We start from the raw sequence: 21,904 nt of genomic DNA, 5'->3' as shown, positions 1-21,904 counted from the left end.
TGTTTTTGGTGCGAGATGTGATTGGAATAATGCCCTTTAAACTTTCTGGGTATTTGATTAAATCAGGCAGCTCAGGATGCCGCAAATGCTACCCTCCTCCTTCTTTCAACCGCTTTTCTTCTCATCTATAGCTTACATACTACATCACATACGACCACCTCACGTCCTGGGGCTCCGGAGGAAGGCCACAACACCACTGCAGTAGCCGACAAGGTCGTCGAGACGACCCGCCTCCTTCTCCTGGAGGGCCTTCCACTCGCCCAAGGCCTCAAGGAGGTCGGCATCTCCCATAACGAGATCGAAATGCAGTCGCAGGAACACCGTCATCCAAGCCTGGACGAGTTCGTAGTCACGACGCGCGTGCAGGCGGCTCGTCAGGGCCTGGATGAAGTGCTGGAGACTGCCGTCTTCGGGGCTCAGGGAGCGGAGCTCGAGGTCTGCAGTTGATGGCGAGAGGGACTTGAGGTGGGTGATGAAGTTATCGACTGTACGTATGTTAGCGTGGTTCGATGATGTTTCGGATGGGGTGGAAGAGGAAAGCTGGTTGATGAAAAGGGGAGGAATCGAATCAGTGGGCGAGTAGACATGAGCAGGCGAGTAGGTGAGTAATAGGGGGTAATGAAAAATCCTTACAGTCTCCATAGGCAGCTCCATCAGCAAGTTTGCTGGTAAATACTTCTTGCATGCGACCGCGCTCAAGTTTGGTGATGCGCGACTTCGATTCCGTCGCCTCGCCCTCGCCAGCGACACCCTCGATCTGCTTTGAGGACTTGCCCGCGCCGACAGAAGGCAGGAAGAATGGCGCCTTTTCAGGCGCCTTGGGAGCCTCGATGGGCTTATTACGTTGCTTGATGAGGTCCAGATGCAGCAGGGTCTGCCACCTGCTCTTCGGAACCAGACTGAGCGTTGTGAGCTCTGCGCTGAGCTGATCAATCGTAGGAGCGACGACTGTCTCATCCTCGGCATCGTCGTCCTCGTTGAAGGCTGCCTCAAGCATGCCCTCGTTACCCTCGCCGGAGGTCGAAGGACCAGTGAGCACCGCCGCCTCTTTATCAGATACCTGGCGGGTAGGAACGTGCGTGTAGAGGGACTTGTTTGTCCAGATGGCGACTCCGAGCTCATTCTCCACCGTCGCGGCGAGATACTCGCCCGTTGAAGACATGGCGAGGGCGGTGCAGGGCTTCTCAAGACGGATGGCGTCGATGAGATGGCTTGTCGGCAGGTCCCATATCCTGACGACGCAGTCCTGGGAGGCGGCGATGATCCAGCGGCCGTCGTTGGAGAAGCAAAAGTCGTTGATGGTGCCCTGACATCCCCAGAACTCTCTGATGGTCCGCTTGGTCTCGAGATCCACGACACGGACTGAGTTGTCGTCGCAGGCGAAGGCCATAAGATCGTTCGCGGCATGGTACCTGCATCCGGTGATGGAGGTCATGGGCGCCCAGTTGATCTGGTGGATCAGCTTCCCTGTGAGGAAGTCCCAGAACTTGATCTTGCCGTCCAGAGAGCAGGAGATGACGTTCTTGTTCATGGAGTCGACTACGATGCCGGTTACGGCCTTGGTGTGTCTGCCAGTGCCCATAGCAAAGCCGCTCTCCACTTCGGCCTGGAGTTGGACGATGTTGTCCGCCTGCTTCAACTGCTGCATTCTCACCTGCCTGGCTTGAGCAGGGGTGAGCTTGGATGGGAAGCGCTGGCGGTGCATGCCAGATTGCAGGTTGTACATGTCGAGACCTCCCTCCACGGACCCGACAAGGGCAAAGGTACCGCAAGGACTCATGGCGATAGTCGAAACGTTGGAACCATCACCAGTAGGGAAAGCCCAGCGACCAGCCCTCTTGCGGCCCCAGAACCAGGTACGGGCGTAAGCATCGTTCTTGTGTGCGGTCACAACGCTTTCCCAACCGGTCATTCCGCTAACCTCGGCATCCTGTTGCTTCTGGTTGTCCTTGCGCTTCTGCCAGATTGGCTGGTTACCAGGCATAGCGCCCATACCGCCGTCGCGGTTGAGGGAGCTGGCGATAGCAGTGATCTCGGGAGCCTTGAGATCCTCGAGCGTCGTCGTAGGCCCACGTGCAAGGGTCTTGGCCGATAGAACACCGGCCTTCTTGGCCTTCTTGCGAATGTTTCCTTGACTGAGCTCGGTGCTCTGACCATCTCGTCGCATACTCCAGCCCCAGAGACTGCGATCCTGGCCACCGCTGATAAGCCATTTGTTACCGGCGTCGGCTCCGTCAAAGTCGGAGGGCAAGAACTGCACACACTTGACCGGAGCAGCGTGTCCGCTGCGCTGATGAAGGATGCGCGGGATGGCCGAGAACGGGGTCTCGTCGAAGATCCAGGTCTTCAAAGCGTTGTCGCGTCCACTCGTGACAACGACCGGCTGGCCTGTGAGGAATTCGACCTTGCTGATACCTCCACGAACCAGCGGGCCCTCACCGGATGGGGGGTTATGGGCACTTCGCAGGACACCCATGACACGACCGCCGTTGTTCAGATCCCAAAACGTAACATCTCCCGTAGCACTGGTGGCCGTGGCCATGACACCATCTTTCCTGCCATCATGGCCTGCTCCCATACCGTCGGTCCTGAAGGAAATGGAGGTAACTGGTTCGTCGTCGTGGCCGGCCGTGACTTGGATGACAGGCTTATCAGTCAGGATGTTTTGGATAACGAGGGTGCCGTTAGCGTAGGCGATCGCAAGAAGAGAGAGGGCGGGCGAGGGTTCGAGACAAGTAACAGCGCCGCAATCGGGGCTCGGGGGGAGAATGGTGTAGATGAGTTTGCCGGTGCTGACGTTCCAGATCTCAACCCAGCCGTCTTTGCGACCGACGAAGACCTTGTTGAGATACGTGGGCATGTTGGTAACTCCGCCGGTGATCTCATTGTCACCCTTCTTGCCGGCCATGGTATGGAGGGTCGTGTAGTGCTCCAGGGTGCCCGACTTCCAGACCTCGAGTCTCGTGACGGCACATCCGACGATCCAGGAACCGAAAATCAAGATTTGCTGGATCGGCTCGTTCAAGTCCTCGGGGAGCTCGAGCTCTTCGACTTTCTTTCCACGCTTGTAAGCCCAGAGGCCCTGCGTTTCGCCATTCCTTCCATCTCCCCATGCTGCGAAAACCTTGTCTTTCCACGCGAGCGTCGCGGTGATGTCGGCCGGGGTCTGGGGTCGGGTGACGAAGACTAGGTTGAGACCCCTCTTCAGGTCGTAGGTCTGTAGGGCTCGGCCGACGGAGGTGGTGATCTGAAATGTCGTCTTTCCGAGAGGAATTGAGGTGAATGGGGTATTCGTTGGCGAGACTAGACCGACAGTCTAGGCGGGTAATAAGGTTAGCAGAAGAAGCAACGAGGGCGACGCATGACGCCTGCCACTTACTCTGAAGGGCGCAAAGATGCGGGAGGACTGGCGCGCGGCCGACGAGGGCTTGGAAGCGACATTGAGCTTTTGTCGCTTGACCAGAGGCCCTTCTTGGGGTTCGGAGTGAGGCATTGCGGGTGTGCTTTATTTGGATGCCGGCTCACGAGTGCGGTCCGTCATGCGTTCAAACATTGGAAAAAATCTCGAGTCGCGGCCAGGGACTTTTTTTCGTGGCTTATCTTATCGCCGAACAGTCTTGCCGGAGTTCAGCCGGGCTGCCCCGCCCCCGCCGGCCGGATCCCGGGCCCCGGGGCACGGAGCCGGAGCCGGAGGGCTAGCGAGAGAGCGGCGAGCCATATCCGTATAAACGATGGATTCAAAACTAGCTGGTAAGATGGGGTGCTTTATCCAAATTCATGTCCCACCCTGTTACCTTTGGGATCACTAGTTCTGACATGACCCGTAAGGGTTAACTTTCCCGTGTTACTATTCCCGTATTTCTTCGTTCTCTCAAAGCCCTACAGTACTGAGATATTGAGTTCCAAATGGCCGCCTGCTGCGGCAGGTGTTCTGTTTGGCAGCACGTGCACATTTTCCATGAATGGATGTCCAGGTCAAATGGCGTGGACTTCCCGGGCTGACTTACGAACACCTGCATAATTGCCTCCAGAGCAACTGGCGAGACCTGGCAGGCGCGTCTTGGAATATGCACCTCGGGCCGCATGTACATCCATACTGGCTGGGCAAGGCATATGGCGGTGTGAGGCAACCTTGTCTGTAGTGTGATCAGTATGATAGGCCCATGTCTTCAAATAAGACTGAGATTTCATCAGTTGGCGTTGTGTCAAGCTGGAAGTTGAAAGACATGGTGTTAACTTATCCAGTCTTCTAGATTGAGCTACAAGTGTCAAAAGCTGCATTCGGTGCTGCCATTCGCCGGAAATCGTAGCTGTTCGTGCTGTCAGGCGCTGGCTGCAGGAAGCACTAACAAATGTGTCTCGTACTCCGTATACGTACCTGCGTACCCCCACCTCTTACGCAGTAGCTCAGGTTGGACCAACGTCATCCTTGCTCCGCTACGTCTAGAACTTTTTCAAAATCGCCGCCCCTCCAAGCATATTTTTTCAGCGCCCTTGTCTTGGTTTTGCGGGTTCTCAAGCACGCGGCCGCGGCAGGTGTTGCCTCCTATGCCTCAATGTCTTAGTGGGTGCATCATGTATCATGTTCGCAGCTCGATATCACCGCTGCCGACATTCACTGGCCCTCCAAAACCAAGTGCGAGCAAGAATTCGTTCGTGAGATCGCTCTGCCGCTGCATCAACTCAGCTGCGTTAAGTAACAAGTAACTAATAAAGGCAAGGCAGTGTCCCTGTCGCACCTTCTTGACCAATGAAATGGCGGTTCCGGGTGCCCGGCGTGGCTCTCTGGTCTCGTCACCAACAGCCTGGATTGAATGCGTGCCTTTGTGCCCTCGACTCCAATTGATGTGCTTGCACCTTTCCTCATTTTCTCCAAACTCCAATTTTCTCCCGTAGTGGTCAACATCCTACAGTAGTCAGTCTGCCACTTACTTCATTCTAGGGTATCGTACTCTCCTCCGACACATCACCTCCTTTGCCTCAAGGCACCTGGAGACATCAGCACTCCGCAGCACAGCTCTTGTCTGGCCATACGGGACGAAGCATCAGAGCACACGCGCAAAATCAGCAAGGTTCTAGCGTCCAGCAATTGAGAACCCTCGAGTCAGCAGCAATCCCCCGTCCCGTCTACCCCGTCTCCAGTTCCGTCTGATCTCATTGCATCTGGGAATCATGGACCGAAATTTTAACACCAGGCGATCTGTAGATAGCGCTCGCTCGTTCGCTGCTCCTCCTTCCCCTCTCAATCCTTCTCCTCTCTCACCATCCCATGCCTCCGTGAGCAATACCTCGGCACCTACCAATATCGACAATCCTCCGCGATCGAGGCCTGGCCGCTCCGTCTCCCACTCGCTCAATCTCTCGTCTTCCGCCAGCAGGAAGAGCCGACATGCTGAGCCGGGAACAAGCGACGCCCACTCCGCCATCGCCAGCCTCTCTATGCCCCCGCCGCCTTCCGTGCCCTTGAAGAGTCCTCGAAGCTCCCTCTGTCGTAGCCGTCGCGAATCCAACAATTCGCTCGAGGCCTGGAGCGACTCCGCCCTACAATTCGCCGACGTCGACGAAATCGATACCCCACGCCTCATGTCTGGGCCCGGCAACGAGCGAGATCCCACCGCCCCATTTCGCCCCCTCCCCGAGCCCGCCCTGACAACCCGCAATTCTTTCTCGTCCGACTCGGAGCTGAAGCGCAACTCAGTCTCGAGCGTTTTTTCCGTCTACTCGCTTGCCTCAGCTCGCGGCGTTATTCCATCTTCGGCACCCGCCGCCGCCCAATCTTCGGCAGCCTCCACGAACGGTTCTGACGGCGGTCCTGCTCGTTCGGTTTCCGGAATCATGTCGTCCGGGAAGCCCGTCACGAACGCCTCCCAGCCAGGCGCCGAGGTCTCAAACGTGACCGTCACCACCTCGTCCACCGCACAGAATGGCAGCACCGCTGCTGCCGGCACCCATCACCTCACTCCGCGCGACAACCACAACCACAACCAACACGATCTGATCAAGCGTCCTCACCGCGACCATCACCATCGTCCGCAGCCCACCCGATCCCGTAGCAGAAACAAGCGCAGATTCAGTGGAAGTACCGGTGCTAGTAGCCACAGCCCCAGCAGCGATCGGGGACCCTACCACGGCGGCAAGGAGAAAGAAGAGGGTCAGTCAAGAGATACAAGCGCGCCACGTCAACGTGTTCCGACAAACTCTAATGCGCCTGCAGTCAAGCCAGCGCCTTGGGGTGTTATTGGAGTCTGCGCGTTGGACGTCAAGGCTCGAAGCAAGCCCAGTAGAAATATTCTCAACCGCCTCATTGCCAACCGCGAGTTCGATGTGGTTGTGTTTGGTGACAAGGTCATCTTGGACGAAGGTAAGCCATTCTCAGAAAAACGAAGTAAAGAGAGGAAATATGTGGGGAGCCCAACGAGACGCACGATGCCGAACGAAGGACAAACCAATTGAATGAAAACGAGGAGGGTGAAAAAAAAAAAGGGTTGAGAACAACGTTGCTGACTTTTCGATATTGCAGAGGTTGAGAATTGGCCAATCTGGTAAGTCATATTCATTCTTTTTGACCTGCGTCGAGGCTCGGTGAGCGGAAACAGCATAGCTCGGTTCCAGACGACAGCATAGTTGGGTCGATTCATCCACCAACAGCCGACATACAAAAGCTCGGCTGACCTGCCACCAACACTCCTCTCTTTTGTCTTCAAGTTCTTGGCCATACTGACGATTGTAGCGATTATTTGATCTCGTTCTACTCCGATGGCTTCCCATTGGACAAAGCCATCGCGTATGTCAAGACGCGCAAACCATTCTGCGTCAATGATGTGCCTATGCAAAAGATCCTCTGGGATCGTCGTCTTTGCTTGAACATTCTGGACCGTATAAACGTGCCGACTCCGAAGCGTATCGAGGTCAATCGTGACGGTGGACCAGACATCCTGACCCCGGACACGGCCAAGCACATCAAAGATGTTACTGGCATCACACTAGACCCCGAGGAATTGGGCTACAACCGCTTGCCTCGAAAGGTTGAGTTGCTTGATGACGGTGATATTCTCAGCGTAGATGGCGCCCTTCTCAAGAAACCGTTCGTCGAAAAACCCGTCAGCGGTGAGGACCATAACATCATCATTTACTTCCCCAAGTCAACGGGAGGCGGCGCCCGCAGACTGTTCCGCAAAATCGGCAACAAGAGTTCCGAGTACGATCCGGAATTGAACATTCCCCGCGCTATTCTCGAGCCGGAGAACAGTTACATCTACGAAGCGTTTATGCGTGTTGACAACGCCGAGGATGTCAAGGCTTACACCGTCGGACCGAATTACTGTCATGCGGAGACAAGAAAATCGCCAGTCGTTGATGGCGTTGTGAGGCGTAACACTCACGGCAAGGAACTGCGATATGTGACGGGTCTCAACGCCGAGGAGAAGGAAATTGCAAGCAAGATCTCGACTTCCTTCGGCCAAAGGGTCTGTGGATTTGACTTCCTGCGGGCTGGTGGAAAGAGCTACGTGATTGACGTCAATGGTTGGAGTTTCGTCAAGGACAATGATGATTACTACGACCACTGCGCCAACATTTTGAAGGAGGTCTTCGTCAAGGAGAGGTTGAGACGAGGCGGTGTTACCTCCCCAGCACCATCTCCAGCTCCTTCAGATGTAGTAGACCCGTTGGCAGCCCGAGGCAAGGAGAAGGACACCCAGCCCACCTCCGCGCCCCCAACTCAGAACAAGTCATTTGGCAGCGTGTCAGCTGCCTCCGAGAAGCAACCGACGGAGCCCAAACCGATACCTACGAGCGCACCTCCTCAGAAATCCGAGAGCGGGCTGACATCCGCGGTCACAAGCTCTTGCACCAGCCCGACACTCCCGCCTCCTCCTCCGCTGATGGATCCAGCCGTAGCAAGTGTTCCATCGACGACAGCATCTGCAACCCCCTCTGCGACACCGTCTCTTCAGGGCGAGGTTCCCGCACCGCCCGAGGAGGCTCCAGCACCGCCACCGCCGAAGCACTCTTGGAAGCTGAAGGGTATCGTTTCCGTCATCCGACACGCCGATCGTACTCCCAAGCAAAAGTACAAATTCACGTTCCACACCGCGCCGTTCATCGAACTACTCAAGGGTCACCAGGAGGAGGTTCTTCTTATTGGCGAGGCTGCCTTGGCTAGTGTGCTGCAAGCTGTCGATGTTGCGTTGAAGGCTGGGGTCGAGGATCGCCAAAAGCTCAAGTCTCTTCGCAACGTCCTCGTCAAGAAGGGTGGATGGGCTGGTACCAAGGTGCAGATCAAGCCCATGTTCCGAAAGAAGAAGACAGAGGAGAACGCTGTTTCCTCAGGCGACGAGCTCTCCCAGGTGTTGAAGGAAGGCGTGGCAACGGACTTTGCCGAGAAGTCGCAGGATGACGCTTCCAAGACGGATAACTCATCTCCCTCTCGCAAACCGCCCAAGAGACACGATTCACTGTCTGGCGTTACCATGTCTCGTATTACAGCCGCAGAGGAGAGTCTGGTCCTGGATAAGCTTCAACTCATTGTGAAATGGGGTGGTGAGCCGACTCACTCAGCCCGGTACCAAGCCCAAGAGTTGGGCGAGAACATGCGCAACGACTTCAACCTGCTTAACCGCGATGTACTCGATGAGGTCCACGTGTTCAGCAGCTCCGAGCGTCGCGTCACAACTAGCGCGCAGATCTGGGCGTCTGCTTTCCTGGATCGCAAAGACCTCCCCGAGGACTTCATCACGATTCGCAAGGATCTCCTCGACGACTCGAATGCCGCCAAGGACGAGATGGACAAGGTCAAGAAGAAGCTCAAGGGCCTCCTCCGCAAAGGGAACGAGCGGCCGTCTCAGTTCGCCTGGCCCGACAAGATGCCCGAGCCGGCCGAGGTTCAGACTCGCGTCGTCCAGCTGATGAACTTCCATCGCCGGGTGATGCACCACAACTACGCCAAGTTGAACAACGGTAGCGCCGTCGCGTCTCTCAACACCCACATCGTCAACCCGGGCTCGGAGAAGCACGCGAACGGGGAGTCCTCGGGCTCGACGAGCACCTCGTCCACGGGGTCGGCCCTGGCGCAGGCCAACGCCATCAACAGCATCCAGACCCGCTGGTGCTGCGGAGAGGATGCGGAGCTTTTCAGGGAGCGGTGGGAGAAGCTGTTCGCCGAGTTCTGCGACGGCGAAAAGGTCGACCCCAGCAAGATCTCAGAGCTTTACGACACGATGAAGTTCGACGCCCTGCACAACCGCCAGTTCCTCGAATGGGTCTTCACCCCGCCCAAGGCCATGCTGGAAGAGGAGTACGGCACCAAGGACAAGGACGGCAAGGAGACGAGCAAGGACGGAAAGGCCACGGAAAAGGGTTCGGACGAGGGGAAGTCGTCCCAGGACGACAAGCGGGACTTTTCGGGTTCCAGCGACAAGGCGGAGAAGAGTGATGCCAGCAAGAGCTCGACGTCCGTTAGGCGCATCTTCCGCCGCCGCTCGTTCCTGAACGGCCTGCTGCACAACGGAGAGCAGGCCGCGCCGGAGCAGTACTTCCATCTCTACAAGGGCACCACCCAGACAAAGGCCAAGACGGACGCCCGCTTCGAGCCGCTCAGGGAGCTCTACCAGCTCGCCAAGGTGCTCTTCGACTTCATCTGCCCGCAGGAGTACGGAATCTCGGACAGCGAAAAGCTGGAGATCGGTTTGTTGACATCGTTGCCGCTGCTCAAGGAGATCGTCCAGGATCTCGAGGAGATGCAGGCGTCCAACGACGCCAAGTCCTTCTTCTACTTCACGAAGGAGTCACACATCTACACCCTCCTCAACTGCATTCTCGAGGGCGGCATCGAGACGAAGATCAAGCGCAGCACGATTCCCGAGCTCGACTACCTATCGCAGATCTGCTTCGAGCTCTACGAGTCCGAGATCAAGGTCCCCGCCGACACGCCCGAGGGCGGAGAGGAGCAGGCCTTCGCCTACAGCATCAGGATCACCATCAGTCCCGGATGCCACGTCTACGACCCCCTCGACGTGCAGCTCGACAGCAAGCACAGCATCAGCTGCGCGCCCCGACGTAGCTTGACCCCTCACGCCGACTGGATGCAGGTGATCCGCACCCTGAGGGCAAAGTTCAACCAGTAAGTCGCCACCCCAGCCGTGGATTCCCGTCATTGGACGTTCTCTCCCCCCTTTTCTTTTGCTAACGAGCTACACAGAGTCAAACTGCCAAAGACCTTCCTCGCCATCAACCTGTCAGATCTGTTCTCGTTCGAGGACCACGAGAGACGGGATAGTGATACCGAGGGGCTCGTGATGAAGTCATTGCACAAATCGAAGGCCGCGGACGCCGAGGATAAGCCAGACGCTACGCCGCCTGATGACGAGCTCGTTGCGGTCGGGGAGCTACTTACCGCGAATCTGAAGAGGGAGGAGGAACCGGTGAGCCCCGGAACAAAGGTCGACGGTCCGGATGCCGTGACGGTTGCCGAGGAGGTCAGTGAGGTGATCACGCAAGAGGAGGCTGTCAAGTCGGAAGAAGAACCCGCAGCTTCTTCGTGACAGAGTACATCAACAGGATACACACGGCAGAGGTAGATCTGTGAGGAGCATAATACCAATAACCCGTTTTTTTGAATACCACTCGATCCCTTCCTCCCTGATTTGATTGGAAGGGCAGCATGCAAAGGCGAATTGAGTTAGAGGTGCAACGTCATCAGTCTTTCCGATGTGAAGTGTCACCGTAGGTAGAATGTAACGCGCCGAGCCGTCCACCGTTAGTCGACCGGAAGAAAGCCATCCATGGTATCAACGAACGGGCGAGGGGCCAGGGTCGTATATCGCATATCGCGCATTGCACACCGCAATTCTCTGTCCCACACTGCCCGGAGTTTGGTCGAGATGAGCTCTCGAGGTGACGTGGCGCAGGGGAGTCGCGTTGAGGCGGGCTGGCCACTTTGACATTCTTCACCGTCGTCGGCTCGTGATCTCCGGCGGGGCGTCCAGGGACGAATTGCTTCGGTTTGGGTCAAAGGCCGGGAAGAAAAGCGAGTACTCCGAATAGGGATCGACTTTTGCTCGCCGACATCCGATCCGGCCAAGCAGCGGCAGGGTTTCAAAGACGATACTGATACGGAAAGACGCTTACAGCGCATGATGAATTGCCCGCTTTGACAGATGCCGACTTTCCTGGCACAGATTACGGACTGGCGGCAGTTGACAAAGGCGGGCAGAACTTCAGACGATTTTCATCCCCTTGAATCTTCGTAATACCAAAAATATCCGGCGATCAGGCGATGGGGATGTCGAAGGCGCTCGACAGGGGCTTTGACCTCTGAGGCCATGAATGGTACGGATCCCCGCAACTTCAAATTGCCGGGGGCGTCTCGGTGGATCAGGAAGCATTGCACGAGAACGTCTTTCTCCGTCGACTCCTCCAAGAGACTTTAGAGGAAATCCTCGGATGCGCTTTGTCTTCTGGAGCCCTTGAATGATACAGTCGATGCTGTGACCCTAGTTGCGGCACTGCCATTTGCAGGGGGAGGCTTCGGATCCGCCAACATGGACCCGGAAGGGGTCTCGGATTCATGGTCGGCCTGGTTTCATCCGGCTTCTCGAAGCTCGCAGAGTGAAGAATATTGACTTTTTGCTTGCTGGTTGACAGCGGCTCTGCAGCCAAGAGAGGTCTTACTCGGGGGCGATGCAGCTGTTTCTGGTGGCTGTCAAAGGACGACTCGCATACGCCTGGGTTCATGTTGTCTTTCTGGCGGATATGACTCCATAAGAACGTTGCTCAAACGTCCATGGCTGCGTCATTGTTCGGTGCACTTGAATGAAGTTTACCACCAGCAGCAACCAGTGATGTAGACCTGTGGCGGCGGGATATCAAAGCCCCGGACATACGGAGCAGAATCTTGTGGTTTCGGTTGGCATTGCTTCGGGGGCGAGGTGAGTACCTCGGTAAGTTCTCGTGTTAGCGGGTATTCATGCCTTGATTCGAGAATACTCACCAGGTAGAATGTGGCGTGGTCTGGAGAATGCTTGTCGTTGATTAGCATGGCTAGTGGTGGAGTTTATCGGTACGCAACGTCGACTGGCGAGCGAGTTTGCTCGCCGGGGGTTTTGGGAGGTGGGCAAATCCCCACCTCCGGCGGAGGGCGGGACTCTTCACCGACCAAGCCAGATGAGATGACCAGCCGCTTCTGGGCAGATTGGCCGGATAATTGCAGAGATTGTGTGTGGGTGTAAGTGAAATCCTTTGTTGTATCTGATGGCGCGTACAATTTGTCCACGCAGTGTGGTCTGGCAACAGCAAATGGCCATCGTGCTCGGCACCGGGAGGGTTGCGAAAGAATATTTCTCGCCGGCAACAACCATAAGTTTGATTTGATGTTTTCGATTGCGGCGGATCGCCGCTCATTGTAGCGAGATGCAGATTTTGGGCCAGTGTGCAACGGCGAAGTTGCGTCTGCACCCCGGCCAGCAAGTCACATCATGTAGAGATTCGAGGACAGCTGGTTGGCTAGTCGGTTGTAGCGCAGCAGGGCTCAGTGGCATTTGGCCGGCACTGCTCTCGCTTGGTGAAGATGGTGTGAAGGCAATCATCCCAACTTCACCGAGTGTGGCACCTGCCGAGTCGTCATCGAACCATGGTCTGAACCCCATGTTCGCGGTGGTCGGGAGGAAGGGAGGGAGGGAGCACCGCATCGTACCGCACCGCAGCAAATGATAGTTGACGATCCATGTCCATGTGGACAGGGCAGGAGAAAGTTCAAGGGTACGGGACCAGGAACGTTTTGTGGAGGTGATGGACCGGAGCGATAGACGGGCAATGCCATTTTTGACGAGATGGCGGCTGCTTTCCCTCTCGTGATGTTGTTGAAGTGGCCGAGCGGAGGCAGGGGCCAGAACTGCCAGTCTCAGGAGGCGCGTCTTTGACACCTGCAAGTCAATGGATTCAATCATGAATTGAGTTGCGGTTGACCCGGAGCTAGAAGCAGGTTGTGACGTAGTCGACCAATGAAGTATGAGGCCGGTCAGTTTCGGTATGAGGACCTGGCAAAAATGAGCAAGCTCAAGCTGGAACGGCGGGTAGGCAAGTCGGGGCGTGGGAGCCGAAAGAAGATCTGAGACGGACGGGACAGAAGGCAGCACCCTGCCGGCAAAATGAGAAGGGTTCGAGTCGTTGGAAGTAGCTTCTTGGCCCATAAATTGGTGGTTCTCGGGTGATGTGTGATCAAGGGTCTCGAGGATTTTCAGTGCTGACGTTTGGAGATTGGACCATGTGCGATCATAATGATGTGCGTAAGCTGCAACACTGAATTATGTGGTCATCCATGGTTGGAAGGTTGTCTCTTGCCCGTCCTGTCTCTGTTAAGTCAGGGAATGTCATCGCTGAGAGGGTGTCAGAAGCTTACTTTCACGTTTGATGGTGTCTGCGGTGTCGATAACGGGGAAGTGTAATACACCTGAATAGAGACGGTTGACGACAAGACGAGGTGTATCCAGTGTCATGTGGAAGAAATGGAAGGTTGTCGGATGCCAGAGACGGGTAGTTCAGGTATATCGATGAGGCGGCAGATTCGGTTGGCCCAAGTCAGCTGCAGCTGCAGCTTTGAATGTAACCCGACGGAACTGCAAACTGTGACTGCCAGTTTCGCTGCAAAAGCAGTCTCGACTTGGACGTTGTGCGGCCTCGACCTGTGGCAGGCCGACGCTTGGGAGCGTGACATGGCGGTCATGTGATTATAAGCGAGAGAGATAAACCAAGATCCGGGGAAAACGAGGAAGTAGTATTGCCATTCGATAGGTGTAACTCTGCATCCGTACTATGTAGAGATTCTGTCCAGATGTGTCCGGAGATGCATGCAAGTGAGGCAATGAGGAGGCAGGAGCAGGTGAGGCACTTGCCTGATTCAGACGAAGCTGCTTAAGTTGACGCAGCGGATGCGGACGCGGATGGGGCAGGCGCGAGCCCGGGTCGGTTGAGGCCGGGCGGCGCCTGCCTCTACCTCTGACATGAGACGAAGGAGACATTCCCGTCCGGGGTCGCTCTTGCTGTTGCTATTTTCATTTTCTTTTTTGTTGTGAGGCACCTACCTACCTTAGGTAAGAGGAGGTAGGTAGGTACCTAATTAATTGGGCTGTACTTGTGGTTACCAATTTTGCAAATGACATCGAAGGAAGTTACCTGAAGCTCCAGTTGTCTTGTCATTGTTTGGCAGTTGCCGTCGCAGAGATTATCTCATTGGTCATCGAGTTGGGCAGGTTCGTCAGGTCCGCCTTGTATCACCCTCCATCCCACTCCTTCTCGTCACTCCAACTACCTACAACTCAACCCTGCACTTTTCACACCTGTCCAGATGTGACCGTCTACCGATGTAAATTGGCAATCGACAGCCCCGTCTTTCCCTGACCGAGCTTACGAGGAAACAAGGGAAATGAGGCACACAATCTCGAGATCAGCAACAACAAGACTTCGTGCTCCCTCATTCCCGCAGCACAGGTGCCTCACGGCAATCTTCCCAGGAGAGCTGCGTGCAGGTTTGGCCCAACTTGGGCTTGCACCCTTCACGAATATCAAGTCACCTGGTGCTAACCTTCTCCCAGTAACCATGAGGCACAATGCGGGTTCATGTCACTGTGTCACCTCAATGTCATGTCTGACGTGACTTGACGTTGAAGAGTTTACCTAGGCAGGCGCCGTGCAGCAAGGCGTGGATCTGGCGGAGTCGCGGCGCCATTTGCAGCTTTACCTCACTCTAAGGTAAGCAGAGCTAACCACGGCTGTCTCTTACTGCTTGCAGCAAATCCCGGCAACCCTCCATCCACGACAAGGGCCGCCTCAATTCAACTCGCATCAACGGCATCGCAACTGGTCTCGCCAAGCACACTCTTTGTGCCCCTCGATCCCCACGCTGCATCTCAACCGGAGCTCGACCATTTCCCACTCGCTTCGCTATCCGACGCAAGCCATCTAGCCTCCAGCCACGTATTTGCCATCATCTTGTCCCATGGGGGCCAAAAGGAGACAACAAGCACTAGACCGGTGCCTGGTGATTTATCGAACAATTCGACTCAGAAGTGGCAAAATGGCCAGCAATCATACCGCCCGAGGTTCTTTTTTCCAGCACTCATGCTGCACCTACACCGGCTTCCTTCCATGTTCATTTCCAGAAGCTCCAAGTGGGACCTGGTGAACTGATTTCGACATGGACCAGGCCTGCTCACCCTGCCGTCAAACGGCTGCCCCGGCCCCGGTTCGCCAACTCGGAACGACAACCTATTTGTTTGTGCCAGTGCCGAATGGAGCTCCTGCGAGCCATGACAGCTGTTTCAACCAGGAATGCCTGCTTCTGCAAAGTATCGTCCTGGAGCCTCTCGCCTTGATCATAAGTACGGATAGCAGACGCAAAGTGGCAGATACCCGCTGGGAAGAAAGTTGACGAGACTTCAACAACCAAGTTCTCCAGGCTTCTCGTGGCTTGCTCGGGTTTCACAGCGGAGGCCATGTCCGTGTCGTCGGTTTTTGGACTCCCTGTCTACCGAGTGTCGCTTTGCCTGCGCGTCCAACCAAATGTGGCATAACCCTTGTCCGCCAACAGCGTTCGCCCGACAGTATCTTCCCCATGCTTTCGCTGCGTGTTTGAATTCGCGCGCATCGACAAGCAAACCGTGCCGTGGTCCACAACGAACAACCTGCCGGCCATCGGCTACTGCACCGTCACATTTCAGCAGCCGCCGCAATGGTGCTATCAAACCGTCGCCTCAAACAACAGGAACGTATTGCTCCAAGGCAGCCATCCTCCAATGGGAGACGAAATTCCCTTTCCCCGCCTAGGGTACTATGTGCCTTCCGAGAAGCGCATGCACGCAATCTGGTTTGGGTCGACAAGCGAGGGTGGAACGGAGGGCAGAAAGAAAAAAGAGATCTGCCACGCAATGGACGGACGGCCCAGTATTCTGTGCTAAGTGCCTGCAGCTCTGCCTCAATACGGTCAAGACTCAACGGCCTTGCTCACGACTTCATTCCATGCCCTTAACTTGAGGATATTAAGTACCACCTCATGATACGCACGCTGGGAAGCAAAGTTCTCGTTTGACAACGATGAGCTTCTGGAAAATATCAAGGTCGCTTGGGGTGACGACCAGTATTCGCCGGTTACCCAGGCGTTCATGCGCCGGCTCGGTTTGCCAAAATATAGAAAGCAACCGCGACCCCAGCACGGATACATGACACCGTCTCGCTTGCACGGCGCCCGTTCCTGGGCCTCTCCGGGGTGCTCCCCGCACAGGGTTTCTTGTCATTAACCCTGTCTTGAGCTTTCTAGCTGCATGTCGAGATATGGCGAAGAAGAAGGTCAGATCATGAAGAGGCTGTAGCCGTTGACCGAGACTGGAGATGTTCTGCCCATGCAGCCTACCAATGTTGCATCATGAGCCGCATCACACCAAACCAGACTCGTCGTCGGAAAGCTACATCGTTACACTGACAGCTAGGCAGATGCCACATCAGGTTCTTTCGAGAGTTTATTCAGGGGAGCGTCGGACTCTGTGAACTTGTCACTCCCCGCGCATGTTCGGGGCGGCCTGATAAGCGCTGCGTACGGATACTGCACATGTTGGGCTCTTTGGGGCCCGTTTACTGCTTCAGCTCAGTGGCACTGCCATTAGGCCATTCTGATCATTACATGTCAGAAGTCTGGCCCGCGCCGCCACCCTGCGACCGGAGCAGCTTCTGGTCAAGCAGCCAAACAGAAACAATCGGGTCAAGGTCCGTCCACCTGACCAAAAGTGGACAATTGTAGCCTGCCGGGTTGAGTTCCGGGACAGCGAAGAATCAAGGTGCCATTGCAGGGCCTTACGACGTTAAGTCAGACAGTCGTGTCCCTAGATGCAAGCTGACAGTTCTCAACACCCAAATACGGCGTGACGGTAACCGAGCTTCATGGAGCCTTGAAGATTTGAAGGCGGCTCAGATGTAGATCCACATCGAATATCAAGGCCGGTCGAGAGGAGACGCCAGATCAATTACTACTTGCAGAGAAGCCTCCGACGACCTGGACCGTGGGAAGGCTTCAGAAAACAAGACGGGCGGCACTCCGTACTTACAAGACGAAAGGTCCAAAGATAAAATATGATACAGTCTCTGGGCTCTGACCTCTGGCCTCTGGGAGAGCACGGAGGCTGATGGGCCCGCCCTATCAGTCGGTTTTTCTACAGGCCCCTTGCCGCCGCGCCGCGTGGGCCGTGAGTTGTGGGCCGTAACACGGCATGGCATGGCATAGCATGGGAGGGGCGTCGGCATTCGGCCGTCGAAGACTAGCAGGCATCGTGAGCAATCTTCGTCATTACGGTTCAAGACCTTAGCTAGGGTGCAAAGTAAGACAGCGGAGTGGCCACCAGCGAACACCGCCGCCCACGGATTACAGTTTGGTATGGTGCGGGAACGGGTAGGTTGACCAGGCTCGAGACGTGTCTGATGAAATATGGATGAGGCCGCAATGGCAGCGGTGGTCACTTCTCAGGAGACTTCTGCCGGGCCACGGATGTTGAGGCGAACGGAAGAAGTGAATTGGAAGGGCCGAGAAGACGGGTTCGTTGGGTCGGGTGGCAGGTACACATCGGCATGGCGGCGCGTTGTTGGATGAAAAAAAGATATGGTCAAGTCTCGATCCAAGCGTTGGGTTGCTCACGTCGTTGCGATTAGCGTCTACGAGTACCTTACTTTAGTACCTCGGACAGTTGTACGACTTGCTGCCGATTGCCTCACGGCTGCTTTGAACCACGTCTTAGCCGTCGGCGGCAAAAGGTAGGATTATCTTTTCTGCCATGATCAGGCTCTATTTCGGAAAACGGACGAGGAGCGGTTCAGCGGAGCGAGCGACTTGACTGTTGACATCCCATCATCCCAAGCGGGCGCCTGACATGCCATGCCGTCAGAAGTCACAGCGAACGAGACGAGACGAGACGGCTTGCAGCCCTAACGACAAGACTGGCAATCGACGACAACACAAGGCCGGCAGTCGTTCCCGCTGTGGATCTGAACGGGTTGGGAAGACAAACAGCAGGACCATGACAACTCTGTCGTCAGAAAAGCCCAGGGCATCGATTGATGCGTGTTGATACAATCAGACGAGATGATGGGAGGTCTGTTCTCGTCAACCATAAAAAGGTGCTTCAGGACCAGCTGAAGAAACGGACGTTGTCCGAGTTGCATCGTGCCCAGTGTCTTTGATACCTCTCTCTCTCTCTCTCGTCTGCATCGTCTGCTGCATCGTCATTACACCTCATTCTGCCTCAGCTCATTTTACGGAACCTCCATCATTGTTCTTCTGTTGAAGTCGTGGTTGGTTCGATTGTCACACCGCATCCGCACCAGCATCCGCATCCACGACACGACTGCTGCTTCCTGCACTTGTCTACCCTGCAGCATCTCGCATTTGGGTTGCTTGGAAGAAGAAAAAAACGACCCTTTGCTGCAACATCATCATACTTCGCACTCGTAGGCGTTGTATCTTGTAAGAAAGAAAGAGTTGGATTTCCATCTCACCACACCACCGGAGGATATTTCTGAGGTACTCAAGTAAGGTAGGTAGGTTCTTGCTCTCTCTCTCTCTCTCTGCCCACGGCAGCAGAAAGAAGCCAACTCCTTCCTTCCCTTCCCTGTCTTCTGTTCCCTTCCCTTCCCTTGCCGTATCTGGGCTCTCCTTGTTCGTTCCTTCCTTGCACACCTCACCTCACGTACCGCACCTTCCTGCCTTCAGACTAAATGCAACTTGCCCTTTCCTTCCTTTCCTTGACTTGACCTCCTTCCTGCCTTACCTTCCTGATGATACCTTGCCTGTTAGGTTTAAGGTTTTTATTTTTATTTTCTGAAGGTGAAGTGGGCGGGAAGGGAGGTACCTGGACCTTGACCTTGACCGGCACCTACCTCTACCTACCTTTGCCTCTACCTACCTTGCGTCCCCATCTGGGTTTAAGTTTTCGATCCCGCCTTCACACCCCAAACCCTCGTCCTCGCCCTCGTCTTCGTCACCTTCCTACAAAGAACCTTGACTTCCACACCCATTTTGGGCCAATTTTCCCCCTCCTTTCACTCTCATCGTCTCTGCAAGCCTCCAATAAGCCATCTCACTAAATCGGCCATTGCCCAGACTCCGGCGTCGTGCTTCGACTTCCTTTCGACCTCGGTAAGTTGGGCCTGCTGGGTCAAGAAAGCTCGACGTATATGAGCGGACCACCTATATCAGGAGATTTCAGGCCATGGCTGACTCGTTTTCCAGAATACACAAGAATCCCTCCTTCGGGACACACAGCATTTCTTCTGCTACCTTACACTGCACCAAAGCCATTGCAACTTCAGCGCCTTTTCCAACAGCTACAGACAGCTTGGGTTCCCCAAACAAACGCCACGCCCAACACCAACACCACCGACTGCACAGGACACCCAGATCAACCCGCACAGGGCATCGGCAGCTTGACGCACGTCCAGAAACACACGATCACCCACCACCTCAAGCCAAGCACTCACTGCACCTCACATCAACTCATCCGCCTCTGTACCACCTTACACCACCTCACCGAGCGTTGTCAACTCCCCCGATTTCAACATGGCCGTCGCTAGCGCTTGCGCTCACTCTTTCAAGATGATCAAGTCCGACAGCAACCTGATCCAATGGACTTGCAACCTGTGTCACTCGGGTCCGCATTGGTGTATCTTCGAGTGTCGCTACTGCAAGATTCACACCTGTCGGCCTTGTACTCAGAGCGCTTGAAGATGCGCCTACACAACGCCAGTGCATCGACTGCCGGCGCCGCCACCGAACCGAGCCCCAAACCACACACCAACATCGACAGCGCTCACCGTGAGGGGCAGATGCAGATGCACGATGGCGACGTGGGGGTTTTGCATTGGATGCATTCGAGGTATGTTGAATTACTTGCACCCTCTCGACAGATTCCCTACGTCTCAGATGGGCTAGATTTTACCTGCTCCTCATGACGCACACTCCCTCCCATCACCAAGCTCCAGAGACAAGTCTCTCCCTACCCGATCCCCATCGCAATCGTATCACTCGAAGACCTCAAAGTGCCTGTGGCTGGCTGGCTAGCTACTTCACACAAAAACTTACACTGCCGTTACCTCCTCCCCCTCTGCTTTCCCGATACCACCCTGTCCGTCCTCGTTGTCCTTATTTTCCGAGGCCGAAGTCGAGCCGTTGGCATACAAACGGACAGCCGCGGCAGAGTAGACCTTGTTTCATCGTCTTGGCTGGATGTGACCTGCTAACACAGTCTAGCAACCTCGTTACGACAACTCATTTCTGATGACGACGATGCCGTGCCCTCAAAAAGGGCAAGGCATCGTGCATGCAACAATCGCCCTGGACGGCGATCGATACCAATCAATGGCAACCGATGACAGGACCGCCTGGATCGGACGATGCCGGCTACTCCTTTCAAGTTTCTCCCCCTTCACGACAGGGCGTCCGCCGACTCACTCTCAAACGATGTAACTCTTTCCTCTTTCGATTTTTGACTTTTTTTCGACGTCGCCGTTTGCAACCCTCCCCGGACCGTCTGGAAGCTCCCGTAGACCTGGACGTCCGACGACCTCCGCCACCCCTGCCGCCCTTGACCGTCCCCTGGCACCATTCAGGGTATTCTATCCTGGCGTGGTCTAGCGCACCAGTGCCAAATTTCGGTGCTGCATGGCGCACGTGGGACCCTCTGGCTCAGGCACCTTTGCAGCTGGATGCAGGCACAGGCCCCCGGCGGGGAGCACATCCCGCCCACAGGGACCGTCTGTCAACGCCACGCCCCTGTGCCATGATACCCTCGATTTGTGATCCCGACTGGACCGCCTCTCGACGGGCTTCGCACACTACCTTCCCCGATATGACGGCGCCGAAGCCTAGAACCGACAGGCATAGATCGACATGGACGCGACACGGTCTATACTACAACTCGGTCTTCTGGCCGCAGCCAGCACCAGCACCCTCACCCTCACCCTCACTCGACGGCGAGCTACTTTTATTTGCGAAACGGAGTTATGCTTTTCGGCCGCGTAACCACAATACCCCTTTTTCTTTCTCATTTGGCGCGTGGTGTTCTTCCCTGCTTATCAAAAAGTTCGTCAGGAGTTTGGCAGGGCCAGGGTGGGCGGCAATGACGATGGAGGAGCGAAGGTGGAAGTGGTTTCTTTCTCTAACAATAGACTTTGGGTTTACAGGGAACGGTTTCATGGAGCATGGCAAACAGAAGAAAAAATCGGGCTTTAGATCAGGTCACAACAGCACGCAAGGCTGATGGACTGGAAGGGCGGTTACCTGTCAATTTGAGCTTTCTTTTTCCTCTCCCTCGTTGCAGTCTTGATCCCGCTCATCACGTTGCGCACACGCGCCCCAGGTCATTTGTCACTTTGCACCCCTTTTTCTTGGGAGAGGGCATTGGCATCATAATCATCCTCCTTACGCCTCACATTGGATCCGCGGTTACGAGGGCAGCACGGTACGGCGTCCGGTTGGTCCAGCATCTGTGACCTCGTGGGTCTTGACGGGACATCGGTACATAATGAAACAACGCAAAGGACCAAACAAACCAAGCGCGACATCGTCTGACTACTCAGGTTCAACTGATTTGTCGTCGACGAAGCTCGGTGTTACTCCTTATCCCGCCCGGCGCCGGTATCGTCGTTGAGAGGTGTCCGGCGGTGTGCAACTCGCCCCGGCGGCCTCGGCCCTTCTTGAGGAACCGGGACGAGGGAGATCGTTGGACGGAGGCACGGGCTTGAAAGAACCGGTCAGGGCGTCGTCGGACGGACTTCGAGGGACTATTTGAGGTTCGTTGAATAAGAGGGCTGAAAGGCTGAAAAGGGGGGGGGGGGGGGGCAGATTATTTAGTGGTGAGGGCCAACAGAAACA

General features: G+C 55.6%; 2 protein-coding genes across 2 annotated transcripts; one reads left to right on the top strand and one right to left on the bottom strand.

Annotated features, from left to right (window-relative positions):
• Nucleotides 1-159: 159 nt before the first annotated feature.
• Nucleotides 160-3,493, bottom strand: CkaCkLH20_00881 (uncharacterized protein; the record flags this gene model as incomplete). The annotated part of the gene is made up of 3 exons (XM_038883601.1): nucleotides 160-485; nucleotides 634-3,316; nucleotides 3,380-3,493. 3 exons carry the CDS (start codon nucleotides 3,491-3,493, stop codon nucleotides 160-162), a joined length of 3,123 nt encoding a protein of 1,040 aa, XP_038751196.1.
• Nucleotides 3,494-5,172: 1,679 nt separating this feature from the next.
• Nucleotides 5,173-10,541, top strand: CkaCkLH20_00880 (histidine acid phosphatase; the record flags this gene model as incomplete). The annotated part of the gene is made up of 5 exons (XM_038883600.1): nucleotides 5,173-6,151; nucleotides 6,215-6,361; nucleotides 6,521-6,542; nucleotides 6,731-10,120; nucleotides 10,199-10,541. 5 exons carry the CDS (start codon nucleotides 5,173-5,175, stop codon nucleotides 10,539-10,541), a joined length of 4,881 nt encoding a protein of 1,626 aa, XP_038751195.1.
• Nucleotides 10,542-21,904: the final 11,363 nt, after the last annotated feature.

The sequence above is a fragment of the Colletotrichum karsti genome (assembly GCF_011947395.1).
Source record: "Colletotrichum karsti strain CkLH20 chromosome Unknown Scaffold2, whole genome shotgun sequence".
Classification (NCBI taxonomy): Eukaryota; Fungi; Ascomycota; class Sordariomycetes; order Glomerellales; family Glomerellaceae; genus Colletotrichum; species Colletotrichum karsti.
This window is presented reverse-complemented; position numbering and strand designations above follow the sequence as displayed.